Source organism: Armigeres subalbatus, chromosome 3 (assembly GCF_024139115.2).
Source record: "Armigeres subalbatus isolate Guangzhou_Male chromosome 3, GZ_Asu_2, whole genome shotgun sequence".
In the NCBI taxonomy this organism is placed as follows: Eukaryota; Metazoa; Arthropoda; class Insecta; order Diptera; family Culicidae; genus Armigeres; species Armigeres subalbatus.
In genome coordinates, this window is record NC_085141.1 from 157,311,823 (window position 1) to 157,331,206 (window position 19,384).

The window sequence follows — 19,384 nt, forward strand, 5'->3', positions numbered from 1 at the left end:
TGTTATGAGCAGGGAATCAATTTTTCTTGGATGCATTTGCGAAACAAGCGACAAAAGAGAATCAACGAAAAAGCTTTGTTTTTGTCGGAGATAACAAAGATTCGAAATTTTTTATCAGAAACAAGAAAGAAGACAATTTTGTTGCTAACTTTTCATACCATTATTTTGCATTATCTGTACAGCAAACTTCGGTTTTATGCTATCGTAGTTTCTGCTTTTATGGAAATATTCGAGATTCTAACTCTGATTACGAAAATAGCCTCGCATCTTCGGAAATATCAGAGCATGCTATGGAAATGATTCTTGTCATATTGTGATCGGGTTCTGATAAAGGATTGTTGAGAAGTACGTTTATCAGTAACAATTTCTGTTGATGACAAAGAGTATATTGTTAGGCATTGCTCGAATATTGATTCCTTGGTTATGAGTCAAACAACCGTGAAAAAATTGAAAGAACCATTCAGAGGATGCTCGAGAACCAACTGTTTGGCCATGTAATTCTCATGTTTATCTGATCGCGACATGCGACATGTTAACCAGGTTTTCCCTAATGAAGTTGTAATACGAATGTACACAGTGTACATTCTTGCACAATTATGTAATTAACAGATGTGACAGATTTTGTACGACAAAATAAGTCAAAAGAAATTGATGTACCATGCGTCTCCATATGCTCATATTTTGAATATCCTTTAAGATCCCTATCTACTCTGCCCCCTTGGAGCTCCATGTTCTACTCAAATACTCATGGGGACAAAAACATATCAGATTGTCGAAAAACCTCTTTATTTTAACTTCAATGAACTTCTTCGTCTTCTGTTCAACTAAGTATTCTATTGGCATTTCCTCAGTCATTTATTCCAATCTTTTCTATGCTCGCCATTCCATGAGTATGGATCTTGTGTGGCACTGGCTAGTACGATATGCCCAGGGTGTCTCCTATATCGGACCGAGAATCGAAATCGCCATCTCCGGATTTGCAATCCTACGCCTTTGCTCGCAAGGCTAACATGAGCACTTCCATGAACATAAAACAAGCCTAAAACAAACAAACATGCCTTGTTGTATAAGCGTACAACTTTACTCGAGCTAACAAAAACTATCAACCCTTTGCATAAACAAATATTAAGGAATATTATTACATATTTAGATTGTATTCTAAATACCCTTCTACAGGAAACTGAAAACTGATATGCTAAACATTGACACTTTGCCAGATTACTGATTACCTAAAACCCGGAATTAGACACACCTCCGTAGCAAGAGTGAAGAATCCAACCCTTCATCGAGCTTCATCGTAGCGGAAAAGATTTATTGCCTCGATACCCCAGAGTACTCCAACTTATACAAAGGAAGCCCCACCTTCGTGGGGGACCGAGGTTGTCGTTAAAAGTTAAAAATTATCATTCATCTCAGTCCCCTGCAGTGTACCGGACCGTGCCGTGATTTTGTGCAAAGCAGCAGCAATGGAACGGTAGGAGATCATCCAAATTGAAAAGGAAATGAAGAATGTGTACAAGTTAGGTATGAGGAGCTATCTGTTGAGCTCGAAACTCGCGAAGAATTCATTCTTCTATTCAAATGTGGCGCGTAGCCAAAAACGAGTATACATTATGGGCAAGTTCAACTGACGTGACCGGCATCGAAAGGACGCGTGATTGAGCTTTGTAGCTATTCGCTGATGGCAGGTTTATTATATTTGCGGCGCAAATAATTACATTTACTTTGCACATCGATGGAAAGATGTGCAAAGTAGGTACATATAACGTGTTGAAATTGTAATTAATTGAGCTGTTTTCGATAGATGGCGATGGAAAACTGGCATTTCATATGGAACACTAATCATTTTGGTTTCCGGTTGCTAGTTCTAATGGCACTCCTCCGAAGATTGGTTGAAATGTTTGTAGGTGCATTAAATCCGTGTGTAAACATCGACTTTCATTATTTTGAAAATAGTTTCAATACTAACATTAATTTATTAAGAATTATAAAGCCATTTTTAATGTTTCCTTTGAAACCATGGCTTGTCGTTCACCCACCTTTAGGTTTTTGTCAGTTGGGAGGTAAGTAACAATGAATCACTCATTTAAATCATTTCGATACGTTGAAGCATCGTAAGGTCAGCATAGTACCGCTTCAGGAGGTATACAATTGAAAAGAATTTTCAGTGACAAAGTTTACCATAATTAATGCTCACTACAGATTCTTGTTGTCTTTCTGCGTTTTTTAATTCGTGGTGATTTGTAGCGTATCTATAAAAAAGACCCCCGGAGTCAAAAGAGGCAGCTCGCTGGACTTTGGAACAAAAATAATCTTTCACATAACTTTTATTATCATGGTATAAAATTTTCATATTTTCGTTACCATATATTTTATTAAAAAGTCCTTTTTCAAACCCCACCACATATTAAGCAATACTCACAACCCGCAGAGGGAGACCTGGGACAAGCTCTACTGTCACATATTCTTTATATTCAAAAATATTCATAACATTCATCACATCACTATCTTCCATGGCTCTACATCCCCATCGAAACTCAACCTCTAGTTGATGTGACTTATAGCAAAAATAGATTTTCTTTGGAATAATTTCCAACACAAATAAGGTCGTAATTCTGCGAAACCGCATCAAGCGCCTATTCGATTGACTTGTGATAATTTGTTCGTAGAAAGTAAACGGAAAAAAATTATATCAGTTTGTGCATTGAACATAAAAATGACCAACCAATTTGTATAAGAACTGGCAATATGCGAAATGTGTATATCCTTATACAAAAATGTAAACTCCAGATATTGTAGGAAATGCTTGCAAAAATGTAAGATCTCATACGATATTCGTTCAAGCGTATGGCACGTTATGACCACGCATCCTTCAGGCACGGTTGTTCGGTCACATTGAGAGTTCATGTAAAGTCAATATTATCAACTTCGCTCTACAAGCAGCCTAGATAGTAGCCGTGTGGTGTTGGCAGCCAATTACAGGGGTTGGACAGAATGATCGGGACAGGCAATATTTTATCGAAATTCAAATGACCATAACTCTGTGAAAAATCAACCGATTTCTTTGGTTCTTACAGTTTTGAGAAACTGTTTCAAATCCTTGTTCAGACCGCTGGACACAGGAGATTTCGGATTCTAAGCATTTTTGCCAAAACAGGGTGTCGACTACCTGGAAAAACCTGGAAAGTAAGAGAAAGTCAGGGAATTTCATTTTGGATCTGGAATGTCAGGTAAAGTCAGGGAATTTTGATTGAGGTCAGGGAAAAAACATGAAACCCAAAATTGAAAATTTATGGTGATTTTTTTTTATTCGAGCAATATACTAGACTAAAGACCCTTATTCCAATGAAAATCTGAACCAATTTTAACGTCGGATCAGAATTAATATAGCGTTTTAGCTAATCATCAGGCTGCATAGCCGATAAACAATAGTCAGAAGCAGTTACAGTCGATAACTACCTCCACTATCAAGCTATAAAGCTTATTTTTTGTGTGACCGTTGGAAGCCTCTAGACTAAAAGTATACTCCGGGCTCTTTTCATGTTCCCCATGGTAATCGAGTTTGTTTCTATTAATCTCTATCTAGGCAATAACAGAGGTTTCAAAGCCACGTTGCACAAATGGTCACTGTTGAGACCTGATCCAAATGGATATGATAGTGGATAAAAGCATCATATGGTTTACCTCATATACGTAGGTGGCGATGGTCTCAATTAAACCGGAAATTGTCTCGATTTCCCTGGGCATAAAAGTATCATCGTGTTATAGCCTCACGATATACGAGTGCAAAAATGGTAACCTGGCTTAGAAACCTCGCTTAAGGTTCAAATCGCTTTGACGCAGCCGCGCTGTTGCCATCTAGCGGCGACGGATGTGTGCGTGAAATCACTGTTTTTCGACATGGTGAAGTATAGGAAGTATATTTTAAAATGCTTTTAAAATGTTATTAACAGTGATATGTTGAAAGCTTTTAAATACGTAGGGTTAGAATTTTGAAAAACTACATGTTAGGCTCCTTATCTACACATGTTTTTTTAATCAAAATAATTCAACTTTCGTGTTACCTACATAAAAGTAAATTAAATTTCTAACCCAAAAAAGTGAACTATTTTAGGCTAAAATATGTTTCAACGCTTTAATAAGCACTTTAAAATTGACGTCATATATCCCTTGCTGGGTGAAATAAAAAAGCATCAGCCGGCCCCCATTTTGTTTTCTCGCTTTCGTCAGGGCCAAATGTCATACATCAAATCGACTTCTTTTTCTTGCTGTTCGCTTCTTTTTTTATTGCGGAGAGCCTACTCATTCGCTCAGATCTGATTTTGTACAAAGTACACAAACATTTCAAAAGGTATCAAACTCTATATATTTCCACAAAATATAAACGTCCTTTTCAATACCTGTACAGCGCACAGATTATAGAGATACGCATAAACAACCTCAAACATGCATCTGAGATTGATTTGCTGTGCATCCTTCTCCTAATTACACAATGTTCGTCCAGATTCAATGGATTGTTTACATGACCATATGATCGGTCTTCTCTCTGTGTACATGAAAAGTGATGCCGTTTTAACAATACATTATTATTTTAGCATTACATAACATTATCAACACCTGGGTGCTGCGGATAGAATCAATTTGGTTGTCAAACTGAAGCCAAAATTTTCTATTGTGCCGGAGCCAAACATTGAAGATTGTGGTTATGTTCGTTTCTGATCTAATATTGAGAAGCATTGTTATTATTTTGGAAAAAAATAAAAATAAACTTTGTTTGAGTTTTGTATTCTTTGTAACAAATATTCTCACATTATATTTCGAGTGGAAATTTAGTGGGAATGCAACTAAAAAGCATTCGTTACGAAATTTCACGAGATTCCGCAGCTGATCGGAGCATGAATGTATGTAAACAATCGTAAAGTCATGTAGAGTCTAGCGCATTTGTGCGCTCTCATGCAGCGTGGAAAGAGAAATTCGAAGAGCGGGAAATGCTTGACAGCCAAGTAACTGCAAAATAATTTTGTTTATGGGAGTGATTTCAAAATATCCCTCTGCTCGCTTGAGCGCAGAAAAGCGGCTCTATCCGCAGTACCCAGATCAACACTTGAATTATGAAAAAATAAATAACCTGCGTTGCTTATGAATGCTTGCGTTTTTACAGTTCTAGCTCACATCTAATATTTAGTGTCAATATATAGCATGAAAAGCATCATTTTCATAGATTATTGCTTGATGTTTACGTACATATTCGAGAAAACAAGCATAACATATAAAACAAATCAACACGCAACACTGAACGATGATTTTCAGTATCTGCAAAGTATAAGAGCGTGAGGTAAATCGAAAAATATTTTTCAACTTTGCAATATTTTCTGCAGTTTTCAAATAATATTACGAAATTCATCCAAATGAAGCATCGGATGTATTGAAGTCACCACTATATGTTGATGTAGTTTTAAAACAAGAGTTTCCCCGATTCAGTTGGGAAAAATGCATTTTCTCCTCAGTGGGCGGATTTTTTCCTGGGGGTGGTTCAAGCACGTGGCTGTTTTCTTGTCAATGACTGGATTACGGTAATTTGGGCCTTAACAGTAAATTGCCTACATTTCGGCTATTAGTCATTCGGCATGAACATGCATAAAATGTTAAGGCCCAAATTACCGTAATATTGACAGAAAAACGCAAGTGTAAAACAGCAGGTATATTTATCTGTTATCATTTTTCATAATTTAGGTGTTGATAATGTAATGCTAAAATAATAATGTAATGCTAAAACGGCATCACTTTTCATGTACACAGAGAGAAGACCGATCATATGGTCATGTAAACAATCCATTGAATCTGGACGAACATTTGAGAAGGTAGTCAACTGCATCATAATTTTACATTCATGTAATATGCATGTAGGAAATTGTGTAATTAGGAGAAGGATGCACAACAAATCAATCTCAGATGCATGTTTGAAGTTGTTCATGCGTATCACTATAATCTGTGCGCTGTACAGGTTTTGAAAAGGACGTTAATATTTTGTGGAAATATATAGAGTTTGATACCTTTTGAAATGTTTGTGTACTTTGTACAAAATCAGATATGAGCGAATGAGTAGGCTCTCCGCAAAAAAAGAAGCGAACAGCAAGAAAAAGGAGTCGATTTGATGTATGACATTTGAACCTTATGATCAAATTTTGCACCCACGTAACTCTACGTTCAATTTGCGGTCGTGCCCAGAGTCTGGGGAAAGTCTGGCATGCTACATCTTAAAAATCTGGCAAAATCAGGCGATAATATTTATAATTTTTAATCTTTATAATTTTTAAAATAAGTGATTCGAACTAAAAATAATATGATCTAATTATGTTGACCGCTATTAAAAATTTCTTTGTTTTGACCATCTGTTTGCTTTTGATCTATGTTTTTCAAAATTAATCTTCTAAAAGAAGGTCTGCTTCCTTAGATATTCGTCAAATCAATTCTATATCCGTAAAAATGAGATTTTTTGTGTTCATTACAATTTGAGTATTTCAGAAAATTCAGATCGAGTTGAATGATATCTAAGCTGTAAAAGTTCTATAAATTATAAAAAGAATATAAATAATCATTGCAAAAAATTGACTTCAAAAAGAATATTGATAAATATAGTAAATAATTGATTTTTTGTAACAAACAAAATTGTGCCAATTTAATTTTTATGAATTGTCCATAACAACAGAGTTCTTTGATCTTCTGGAGCGTAATAAGCCCTTGAAATGGGAATTAGGTCAATCATTTGATAGCTGAAAAGCTTTGAACAAAATTATGCTCCTCTAAGAAGAGTATCATGATTTTACCACTTTTACGGAGGTTCCGAATCTTCCCGCCTTTGGATGAGTATGTATCAGATGAGGCAAGTACAATTGGTTCACTATGCCCAGGAAGTCGAGAATGTTTCCAACTTGAAAGCATCCTAGACCGGACCGAGAAACAAACTCATCATCTTCGGATTAGCAATCCTACGCCTTTGCTCGCAAGGCTAACTAAGGCTGTAACTCTTATACTATCGATTCTGGTCACCAAAAATCTGTCTGATATTTGAAAAGTCTGGCATTGTGAATGGTTTCTCTTTTTCTCTTTTTGATGCCAAAAACTCTGGCAGTGCCAGATATATCTGGCATAATGGCAACCCTGGTCGTGCCGTTGATACAACGCTCCACTTTTTACCATGAAAAAGCGTTTAAGCACACAAATTCCAAGTTTCGGAAACATTCGAAAAATGAGTATTAAACAATACCAATTTCCAATACTAAGAATTTTCATTTCATTTTCAGCTTTAGAAAAGTTTTCAGCATGATTACGTATTTCGGATTATTAGACATAAACAAAATCCCAACAATAAAATTCATGTGAAAAAAAAATCTAAAACTGGTAGATTCTCGAATGACAGGAGAAAGTTTTGAAAATAAGAAACCTTGTGTGTGATATCTTCTAGTCGTTTGGGAAGAAAACTACCCAATTATTTCACTTAAAACAGCAATAAAAATATTCAAATAAAAGTATATGAATGATTCCGTCATTGAATAATTATGCTACGAGATCATTTCATTTTTCAGCTTTCATTTAATGCTTTCATTACATGTTTCAAATATTAAATATTTATATCGAACGTTTCAGCTTCAATCTAATCATTTAATAATAAATATAATTTTTAATATTTTAATAATATTAATAATTTTATTATTTTAATAATAAAGGGCATTTTTAAGGTTCTTGTGAACAAAAATTACGCATTTGTAAGGTTTCAGTTAGAAACAGACCAAAAAATACTATGCACATTTCAAACTAAAACGTTAAAAAAAACAGCTTTTTGCAAAACAAATAGTGATGAATAGAAAGCTATTGCTTTAAGCTTTGTAATGAGCATAGAATTATTACGGGCACTCAACGGCGCCTATACTTTTGGAGCTGTTCAATCTAAAAATTGTGAGTATTTAAACTAATTTTGTATTCAAAGTTAACTAAAATTGAGTTCTGTCACCAATATTTGAGATAGACATACTATTTAAGATCCCGACAATGCATTCTTGAAATAATATTGGGGTTAGCGATGTCATTGAAGCCGTACGATGCTGATCTGAACGCCTTGTCAAACAGCGTTTTTGTTCGAAAATCTACATTTATGTTCAATTGAAACAGATGTAACAAAGTCAAAACTCAACAGAACTACATCAAATTTTGAATGTGAATCACGTAAGTATTCTATAAAATGAGAAAAGTATAATTCTGACGGAAACACGAATTTCGATTTTTGAGGTTTTGGCTGCTCTCGAACCATTGTGCATTGCCGAACAAATTACGCCAAATTTGGGCCTCTCATCCGAATGATGGCTGTTTACAATCAACACTGTGAAACTATTGACTTAACAATGTCTCGGCATAACATTAGACAATATTTTCAAAGGACAAACATCACAAATTCAGCACTTTAAATTCAAAATCAAAATTATGTATCACTTTACTAAAAAAATACCCTATTATTTAATCATACTATAGCATTACAAAAACAAACATGTATATGTATATGTACTAGTCTACGTTGGTTGACGAAATAAATAAATTCAAATTGAGAAACTAATACCAACATTTCCAGAATCCGTTGTAAAACGGCTGAGTTATTGGCTCGTACTTCCTGACTTTTCGTGACGGTCCCAAATCTGAAACTTTGGATGACCCCTATCTTACCGAAGGACGTAATTCTACGCCAAAAAAAGAGTAGCCTCATAATTTGAGCCCAAAATATTGAAGTTTCGATGTCGCGCAAAGGCCTTAAAGGTGAATTTTCGACCTTCAAGTTTTGACTTTCATATAAATAGTCATAACTATGGCAGTTTTCATTTTTGTGTTCTAACTTATCATAGTAAAAACAGAGTTTCTGAAATTATTCTTTGATCATGTTTTTGATCAAATACTGGGATACTATTTTTTTATTGGGCGAGGACGCCACATTTAATATTTATTTATTCAGACTAAGGCCGAAGTGGCCTGTGCGGTATATAAGAGTCTTCTCCATTCGGCTCGGTCCATGGCTACACGTCGCCAACCACGCAGTCTACGGAGGGTCCGCAAGTCATCTTCCACCTGATCGATTCACCTTGCCCGCTGCGCACCTCGCCTTCTTGTGCCCGTCGGATCGTTGTCGAGAACCATTTTCACCGGGTTACTGTCCGAAATTCTGGTTACGTGCCCGGCCCACCGCAGTATGTACGATTTCCAGCCACTATGCGTCTCCGAATTTCTCTGCTGGTAACATTTTCGGCAGTCACCAGTGAACCCAAGTACACAAATTCTTCTACCACCTCGATTTCGTCACCACCGATGCAAACTCTCGGTGGGTGGCTCACATTGTCTTCTCTTGAACCTCTTCCTATCATGTACTTCGTCTTCGACGTGTGTCGTCTTCGACGTGTGTCGTCTTCGACGTGTTGATGACTAGTCCGATCTTTAGTCTGATGTAGGCTTCCTTCATCTTCTCAAAGCTACGTGCCAAAATATCTATGTCGTCGGCGAAGCCAAATAGCTGGACGGACTTATTGAAAATTGTACCACTCGTGTTAATCCCTCTCTTCGTATTACCCCTTCCAAAGCGATGTTGAATAGCAGACACGAAAGACTATCACCTTGCCGTAACCCTCTGCGGGTTTCGAAGGGACTCGAGAATGCCCCTGAAACTCGAACTACGCACATCATCCGATCCATCGTCGCTTTTATCAACCGTATCAGTTTATCCGGAAATCCGTGTTCGTGCATTAGCTGCCATAGCTGGTCCCGATCGATTGTATCATATGCGGCTTTGAAGTCGATGAATAGATGATGTGTGGCGTTGTATTCGCGGCATTTCTGCAGTACTTGGCGAATAACACCTGGTCCGTGGTGGAGCGTTCGCCCAAAAAACCCGCCTGATACCCCACGAACTCCCTTGGAATTGGTGCTAATCGACGGCATAAAATTTGGGAGAGTACCTAATAGGCGTCATTCAGCAATGTGATTGCGCGATAGTTGCTACAATCCAGCTTATCGCCCTTTTGTAGATGGGACACACGACACCTTCCGCTTTGTTGTTCTTCAGCCGACCAATCTAGGATGCCACATAGTAGGCTATAATTTTATTATTTTCATAGTACATTTTGAACCCAATACAGTACTAAATGTTTACTTTTCAGTTAACGAATGCCGTTCGATAACTGCAACGCATTCTAGACGACAAACGGTTGTCAATCGACGTCAGATGCAATAAAAGTGCATCTAAATGTGCAGCGCAATGCAGCTGTAAATGAGTGTGACATCAGTTTGAAGTTTAGTGGTCCGATAACTGCAAAACTGTTGCAACTATCGAATTGCAATTAAAAAGCATTGCAGTTAAATGACTTGCAGTTATCGAACGTCTACTGTAGTTTCTTTTCATATGGAATTATACCATACTCGTGTAGAAATGTTTTAGCATAGTAAATTGACAGAAAACTGTATTATCTGTAGGAATTTCATTATGTTTTATTGTTTTGAAGTTTGAACAATGTTGTATGTTCTAAGGAAAATTAGAACAGGAAATTTTCTTTGATTGCATATAAAAATATCCGGATTCGGTTGATATTTTACTAAGTTAGATCCCTTTCAAATATGATTTTTCTTAATAAAGTAGAAAAAATCAAAATCGGCATATATAAATTGCCATAGTTATGATTATTTCAATAAAAGTCAAAACTTGGTGGTCGAAAAGTTCGGAAAAAATAAAAAAATAAGTCGCACCCTAATGCGCGATCAATCTATTAAATATGCCATTTGCCGACTGAGCCTTTCAGATATGTATTATAAAAAAATCCACAAAGCGTCTTGGTACTTGTTTCATGCATTGGAAAAAATAAAATCCATATACGCTTAAGTCCAAAATAGGGCTATAGGTGGATAGATCCCATTATTCATATCTGGTTATACTTATTACAAGAATTCTAGTCGAATACAACTTGTAGCTAGCAAATTTGTTTCACAAACATATTTTGGTATTTTGACATAAACGACATGAACTATCGTACAGTGATTATTTCAAATTTATTCCGAATACCAAAAATAGATTTTGTTTCAGATCAACTATGGCTATGGAACTCAGGCGGTAGACGAACATCTGAATGGCCAGTATTATTATATCTTTAATCACATTAAGATGAATGTTTTAATTAATATAGCGATCCAAATAAAAATATTTCTTCTTATTCAATCAAATATTTTAAAAATGAAAAATCCTTCAATATAAAAAATAATGGATTGATGTTTGAAATAAACGTAGACCTCTTGTTTCAAAATTACTATTTTCGGCTCAATCAAACTTGATTGCCTATTTTCAGGGTAATCAACCACCCGACTTAGACATTAATTGAAAATGTTATGAAAACTCAATTGCGAATATGTACATTATGTGGAAGATAATGATTTGAAAAAGGTATTGGGGTAACCACTTCCCCTTCGATGAGACTTGAACCCACGACCCTACAGTACGCTAGACTGGTGCTTTAACCAACTAAGCTACGAAGGACCTCCATCGGCCTTCGCAACTTAGCGGCTACTGAATGAGCTCGAGATTCCTAAATTGGACGCATAGTCAAATCACTCGCAATCCATTTGTCAAGCCAACACTTCCACATGTGTATAGTGCACAGTTGGTGAAAAATTGACTGTTTTTGATAGCCCATTTTGATTGAACGCATTTAGATCATTTAAACTGGTTTTACACTAATTCAAACATGCACTATCGATTTTTCCTTTTCCACTTCCCCCTGTGTACCTTATTGTTTTTAAAATAGATTTTTCTGCGTGTGTGTTCCGAATTTTGGTGTAAATCGGTCAAGGGGTTCAAAAGTAAAATTAAATTGCTCGTAAAACAAACATACAATACATACATGTTTACATACATACAAATATACAAAAATTGAGTTTTATATAGATAGATCTAGAAAAGCACATCAGAGAGGTCGAAAAAGCATTTTTGAGATAAATATCTCATTATTTCCATCAATTCAGATTTATTTACATACATCTCGCGCATAGTTTCATAGGGGCGCAACTGTATAGAACGATTTCTCTTCGTCGATGTTATCTTTTTATCATTGTACCGAATTGCGCTAGTTTGTCGATGATTTGATGGTTTGGTGTGATAAAAGATGATTGTATCTTGCACCAGAATCAATGGTCACGGTTGTAGCTTTTGAAACAATTGAGTTATTAACAAAATATAAAATCGATTAAGAGAAATCGATCAATACAGTTACGCCCCTATGAAACTAAGCGTCGATATTTTATTTTCATTATTGTACCGAATTGCGCTAGTTTGTCGATGATTAAAGGATGATTGTATCTTGCAACAGAATCAATAATCACGGTTGTAGCTTTTTAAACAATTCAGTTATTAACAAAATATAAAATCGATTAAGAGAAATCGATCAATACAGTTACGCCCTATGAAACTAAGCGCGAGATTTATACAATCGTTCGAACAAGTAGTACGTTGGGCCTCAAAACTTCCTGAATTTGCGCTAATTTCCCCCCACCAGTGGCACAATTTCGAAAAGCTCGTAAAGGACGCATTTCATGACACAGGAGTGATATTGAGGTCTCCAGCAGCCTTGCGAGCAAAGGCTTAGGATTGACAATCCGGAAATGGCGAGTTCGATTGTCGGTCCGGTCTAGGATAGTCGGGTTGGAAACATTCTCGACTCCCTGGGCATAGTGTATCTATTGCACTTGCCACATAAGGTACATACTCATGTAATGGCGGGCATTACATAGAAAAGCTTTCAATGGAAAATCCTCAGTCCAAATCCTCAGGAAATGCTAATAGAATTGAAAAGCAGGACAAGTTTGAACTAAAACGTACCGTGGTTTGAGCTTGTACATGCAGTAAAGTTCTATTGGAGTCCGATAGGGGCGCTGCATGCCCCTGCTGGAGGATATTGTTTACCAATGTGAAAAAAAAAATGCAATTCTCATATCGATGATTTAGACGATTTTCACACATTTCGAGCTACTAATCTAATGCGAGATGATGGATAGGTAATCAAACTTGTGTTTCTTTAGGTTTCCTCAGCATTTCATTCATGTAATGAGTAGAGTAGGATGGGGCAAGATGGATCGCCTAAGACTAACCCTAAGTGTCTCAAAACAAAAACATTTCAATTTATCTTTTGAACACGGATCCATAAAAATAGCTCATAATATGTAGCATAGCATAGCATAGCATATCATAATATGTAAGCCAAGAACACGAAATGTTGCAAATTTCACTTTTTAGTTCATTTTGAGTCATTGAAATAAAAGTCTATTTTTCTGTCAATCGAAAAATGCCGGGGTAGGATGGGTCAAACAGCAAAGCAAAACTTCTGAATTCTGCAATTAATATTGTTTCTACTCCCAATATAAAAATTCACACATATAGATAGGTATATTGCCAATGATTTTGTTGTATGAAAGGGTATTTTCAGGCCTTTGATGAAAATATGGGTGTACATTTAAAAAAGTTTAAAATTTCTTATGAAAACAATATTGCTATTGTATTGCTTTCCTCAAGCCAAAAATTATACATTACAAATACAATACAATACAAATTATACATGAACAAATGGTCCCCTCCTTAGCCGTGCGGTAAGACAAGCAGCTACAAAGCAAGACCATGCTGAAGGTGGCTGGGTTCGATTCCCGGTGTCGGTCTAGGCAATTTTCGGATTGGAAATTGTCTCGACTTCCCTGGGCATAAAAGTATCATCGTGCTAGCCGCATGATATACGAATGCAAAAATGGTAACTTGGCTTAGAAACCTCGCAGTTAATAACTGTGGAAGTGCTTAATGAACACTAAGCTGCGAGGCGGCTCTGTCCCAGTGTGGGGATGTAATGCCAATAAAAAGAATAAAAAAAGGATGAACAAATTAAGATTATTATGCTCAAAGATACTCTCAAAATGATTATATAAGCAATGATTTTTTTTTATACGAAGTTTGCCGTTCAGTTAGTACAACAACACCTACGTCCTACATTTACTTATGGTACTTTCACTATACATATTACTAAAAAATACATTGCTTGACGAGATTACATGTTTTATAGTAAGTATATTTTGCATAAGAAAAATTTGCTGAACAATATTATACCTTTTTTATTTTTTTTTTATTTTATCCTCCAATCGAGTGACAATAAAGTAAAACCATATTCTTCTTACAAAGGCATAATATCTGTGTTAAAATGTATTCGCTCCACCTTACATTATTATATTTAGGAGTCGTTGCCAGTAGTTCAAACCATGATATGAATTTAGTTCAAACCATGGTACATGGTGTTAAAGTTCTGTAATAATTAGGTTTTTTCAATGGAAATAAGCACAAATATGTAAATCTAGGATGTTTTTAGAAAGCTAATAAACTAAACTGTCATACAAACTAGAGTTTGCAGTGTAGTACCATGTCTCTTTAATGAAATAAATTTACTTAGTTCTGACGCCTGCAATTTGGTTCAAACTATGATTGAATATCCTTTTGGAATTTGGCTGAATCTTTCTGGATTTATATAAAAGTTATTGGGTGATTCCGTAACTTATCTTCATACTGTTTTTGTCACCCAATATTCAAATTAATACATTCACTGGCATCGAAAGTTCTTACTTTGAAAGTGCATCTCAAATAAATGATAGAATAGGTGTGCTATAAGTTAATGCCATAAGCTTTAAGCTTGCAGAGATATAAGATAGAAGATAAAAAATAAGAAGTTGGAGGTTGAAACGGTTTAAGTTCGGATTTGAATATATCAATTTTATTTTCGAGGCTTCAATTGCTTCGAAGACTGTTAAACGCCTGAGGTCACTGTAGACTGTCTTGGTCAGTACCTAACTATGATTGGGAGCACCGCTATTGTTGTTAATATAGACATCAGTTTATTATTCCAATAAATGATCAACGCCTGTCTCACCCCAAATTAACCGCACAACTTGAACTCACTTTAGCATAAGGGAATGTTTAGTATTCCGGACGTTCTTCCTGTTCCATAGATAGATTAGCGCTATCAGATTTCCGACGCATCCAAAGAGGTATGACAGTGCTATCACTATGATGTAATAGCTGGGCCTGATCAGTGAGCGTGTGACTTCCTTCGTAAGGTTTCCAGCGGCTTGATCGTCGATTAGACTCCCATTGTTCGAATCACTTGGCACAGAGGCCAGCACCAGAAACTCGGCCAGCGAGTTATTCAATTGATAGTCGACCATTTTCACTCTGTTTGGGGCACTGACCGAATTGGATTAGACCACTCACACAAATGTCCAACTAATCCTTCCCAGGAGAATTACTTTTCATTCGTTCCAATTAACACTGATCCTTGATAAGAAAGAACCTGAGAATCGAACCAGGAGCCAATTTATTCATAAACACTCGGCTCGCGACAGCTTGCCTAGAACTTAGCTGCCTTCATCATGCAGCGAGATGTATATCACTTGACTTGACAGCAGTCTAATCTGCTCCCGAAAAAAAAGTTAATCCATGCACTGGCACTCGCCATAAGCCGCTGAAATGGACTGCGAATGGACAGTATATTGTCCCCTACGCCTCCAGACGAGAAATCAAACACGTTTCGCGGTTATCCCGCGCGGTTGAATCGAACCGAACTCGCGCGCTTTCGTAACCAAACTAAACCGGCCGCAAGGAAAGCTAAAGAATTTTATCCACCCAAACCTCCCCCTAACTGGCAGGCTGTGGTGATGGGATGCTTGTGGTGATTCGTCAGGCGCCGGTCGGTTGGGGGTGGTAAGAAGCAACAAGATGGGATAGAGGTTCTCAAACTTTTGCATCCATCTCTATAGACCCTCCGATAGACCTTTTATACATGTTTTTCACTCATACATGAATAATACTGTCAAAACTTGCATTTGACAATGAAAAATTCAGCTAAAAGCTCTATTTTTTGACATCGGTGCACTCACACAAACAATCGACATTAATTGTCAAAAATCAGGGTTACCAACTTTATAACTTTCCCCTTGTCGCCGAGTCTTGCGCTGAGTGCTCGGCGCGGAAACCCAAAGGTGGGAATAAAATTTTGGGATTTATGCGCAATATCTAATTGTCCATTTTATTGCACAGAAATTAGATTTTTAAAAAGCACCCGAAAAAAAATGATTTTGAAACCATGCGGGGTGAGATGCGCCAATGGATGGGTTAAAACGCGCATGTGCTTATCGTACTGATTTTCATTTTAATTGCCTACATTAAGGCAATTAACCGAATGTTTCAGCTGTTTCGGTCATACGAAATGAGCATGGGCGTAATGCCCCACACCGACCTCAGAAGTTTGAAGGCCCATAAAATCGTTTTAAAACCATTTTTGACGACGATTTCGTGTGGAACATAAAGAACACGAGTAAGCAGCATGGCTCATGGCTCAATTATTAATTTATCAATGTATAACAGCGACAGAAAGACTAAATTCCACCGAGCTAGAATTGCATCAAAACACGCAAAAATCGTTTTCGAGTTTTCATGTATAACTAGAGAAAATCATGAAATATATGTATCCAATGGCAATATTTTTCATTGCTTTATCGTATAGACTATTGAAAATAATCAAAATGGGGATATTTAACCTTATTCAGGGGTGGCGCGTTTTAACCCCTATGGGCGTGCTACCCCCACTTCCCCTACCTTGTTGCCATATCTTACCATTAATGCCTTCACGATCATTAGGTGCAATATAATTGCCTACTTTTTGGCGAATTGCCAGCAATATGCACTGAGCTTTCAAAGCTTGCTTACATCACATGTTAAGAATTTGTGATATGCGAAGATTTATAATAAGTGCCGTGTATTTCTTTTTTGACGTAGAACTACGTCTGTCTTTTCTATATTAGGGCACACTTTACGATTGCAAAAAATGGAAAATCGTCACGAAAATATGATAGACTTTGATCGTTAATATCTCAGCCGTTTCTCGATGGATTTTCAATTTTCTTGAACCATTCGATCAAGGAAGAGTCAACGCTTCATACCCGATGTACACTGAAGTAGTTTGTTACGCGGTTATTTTTACAGGAATCGTTTTTTATGCGATTTTTTATTCATGCGAGTTTCTGGATTTCCGCGGTTCCTTCAGACATACTTTGGGATTTACGCGGTTTTTTACGTTGTTTTAATTTACGCGGCCCATATCTTCCGCGTAAAAACCGACTCTAGTGTGTTACAATTTCTATGTATGATAATATTTACTATTAAAAACTTACTAACAGTTTAGCACTTGATTTCGGTGAATCAGTCAATCTCGTAAGTGCATCGCAAGCTTCTTCTTCCATAACACTACATTCCAACTAGAACTTGGCCTGCTTTTCAACTTAGTAATTTATCAGCATTTCTTTAGTTATTCATTGAAAGTTTTTTTTATGTCCACCATGAGTTCAGTGCGTGATCTCTCTTGTTTCGGACAGCAGAACGATCGCGCGGTCGGCCGAATTATTGTGTTCTGCATTGCGCGGCCGGTAATAAAATTAATCAGTTCAGTGCGTGATCTCTCATGTTTCCGGACAGCAGAACGATCGCGCGGTCGGTCGAATTATTGTGTTCTGCATTGCGCGGCCGGTAATAAAATTAATCAGTTCAGTGCGTGATCTCTCATGTTTCGGACAGCAGAACGATCGTGCGGTCGGTCGAATTATTGTGTTCTGCATTGCGCGGCCGGTAATAAAATTAATCAGTTCAGTGCATGATCTCTCTTGTTTCGGACAGCAGAACGATCGCGCGATCGGCCGAATTATTGTGTTCTGCATTGCGCGGCCGGTAATAAAATTAATCAGTTCAGAGCGTGATCTCTCTTGTTTCGAAGCGGGCTTGGTAGTCATATGGCTACTGCTTCTGCCTCATACGCAGGAGGTCGTGGGTTCAATCCCAGGTCCGTTCCATTCCTCCTACTTTGTATCTTTCTCTTCATTTCTCATGTTCTAGCAATCGCTAGAACTGGAAATGAACTTCCATACCGTTTCCATTACTATTCCTTATACCTTCAACTTGAGTATTCTAACAGTAATCTGCTAGAATTGGAAATGAACTATAGAGCTCGTTTCCTACATCCAATTAGAAATTCCATCAGTTACCTTCTCCTACCTATCACATTGGCAGCTCGTTAACCAAGACGGACCTCTGCCTCTCCAACCTAACCCAAAAATTCCAACAAATTCCGCATGAACTCGTGGCAAGTGCAGAGGTATATTCGGCTTGCAGTGGGCGAGTGATTGCATCATCATTTCCTCCCCCTTCCCCACATTGACTTGCATTCTGACGTGGCAGGCGCCAGTATGACCTAACAAATGAGATCACCAGTACTTGTACATTGAAGATGTGTGCTAGTCCCAAGCAAACATCTGTTGGTTCCCTGTGCAAGAACAGCTGATCTGGTCATAATGGAGTAGCAACTACGAGCAGTCAATCTAGCTCAAAGCTCAAGAAAGTTTTTTTTATGTCCACCATTGCAGGGCTTTTAGCTGGTGCAGTTCGTTTATGCTAACTTAAACGTGCGTTTTCCTTGGAAAGCTTGGGGGCATTTGACGATATCTTCTTGCTTACGTCCGTTGATGCAGTAGAGGGGCTCGGAATCTTCTTCGCTGCTGCAGTGAATGCGTTCTGGTAAACTTTCTTTGGCTCGTTTTTGCTGATTCGTGGGTGTCTGCCAGAGTAAACGCCAAGTCCGACGCAATTCACGTGAAGGAATAATTATTATTATCAATAACGCCGTTGACAGCCCAGCTTTCGCAATGGGTTTTTCTGTAATGAGCCACCAGGGGCTTAGACTGACTTAGCGAAGGGTGGTAAGTCTCTGTAGCAGTTTGCGTCAGTGATGGTTGTAGCTGTACACTATTCTTACTCTTGGTCTGGGGGGGTTTCCTGAACATTCCCAATCAATATGATATATTAACGCTTTTGATCCGATGTGCTTATTCAAAACCGGATTTTCACCATGGAACGCTTTGAGAGAGCAGAAAATTTATTTAAGGTCACTCCTGACGGAATCCAAGTTCCAAAGTGCTCGCGTTTTCGGTTCACTCGATTCAGAGGCGATGCACAACTGTTATTTTTCTTGATTTAGCTTTGCTGCTGCCCCCGAAAACGCGAGCACTTTTAAACTTGGATTCCGTCAGGAGTGACCTTAATCACCGCCTCTTTTCTTTTTCTATTTTGTTCCGATTGCGCGCTCTTCAACCAAACGCGCATGCGCTGTTTGAAGCGGTATAGGTACCTACTCGGTAGCCTACCAAATCGATGTGCTTTTCTGCATCGGCCCCATCGGCACCAAACCGTGCACTGCTAACGATAAACGCCTTGGCTACCTATACATCGCCGATT

At 37.5% G+C, this 19,384-nt stretch overlaps 1 protein-coding gene across 2 annotated transcripts in view; it reads right to left on the reverse strand.

The window, feature by feature from the left end:
• The window catches only part of LOC134219301 (prostaglandin E2 receptor EP4 subtype), a 95,242-nt gene extending 79,548 nt beyond the window's left edge, over nt 1–15,694 (reverse strand). For both annotated transcript variants that reach the window (XM_062698022.1, XM_062698021.1), the window contains exon 1: nt 15,005–15,694. In XM_062698022.1, coding sequence (XP_062554006.1) covers nt 15,005–15,270 — 266 coding nt within the window. In that variant the 5' untranslated portion in view covers nt 15,271–15,694. The remainder of the gene's footprint in view (nt 1–15,004) is intronic.
• Between the last annotated feature and the right edge of the window lie 3,690 nt (nt 15,695–19,384).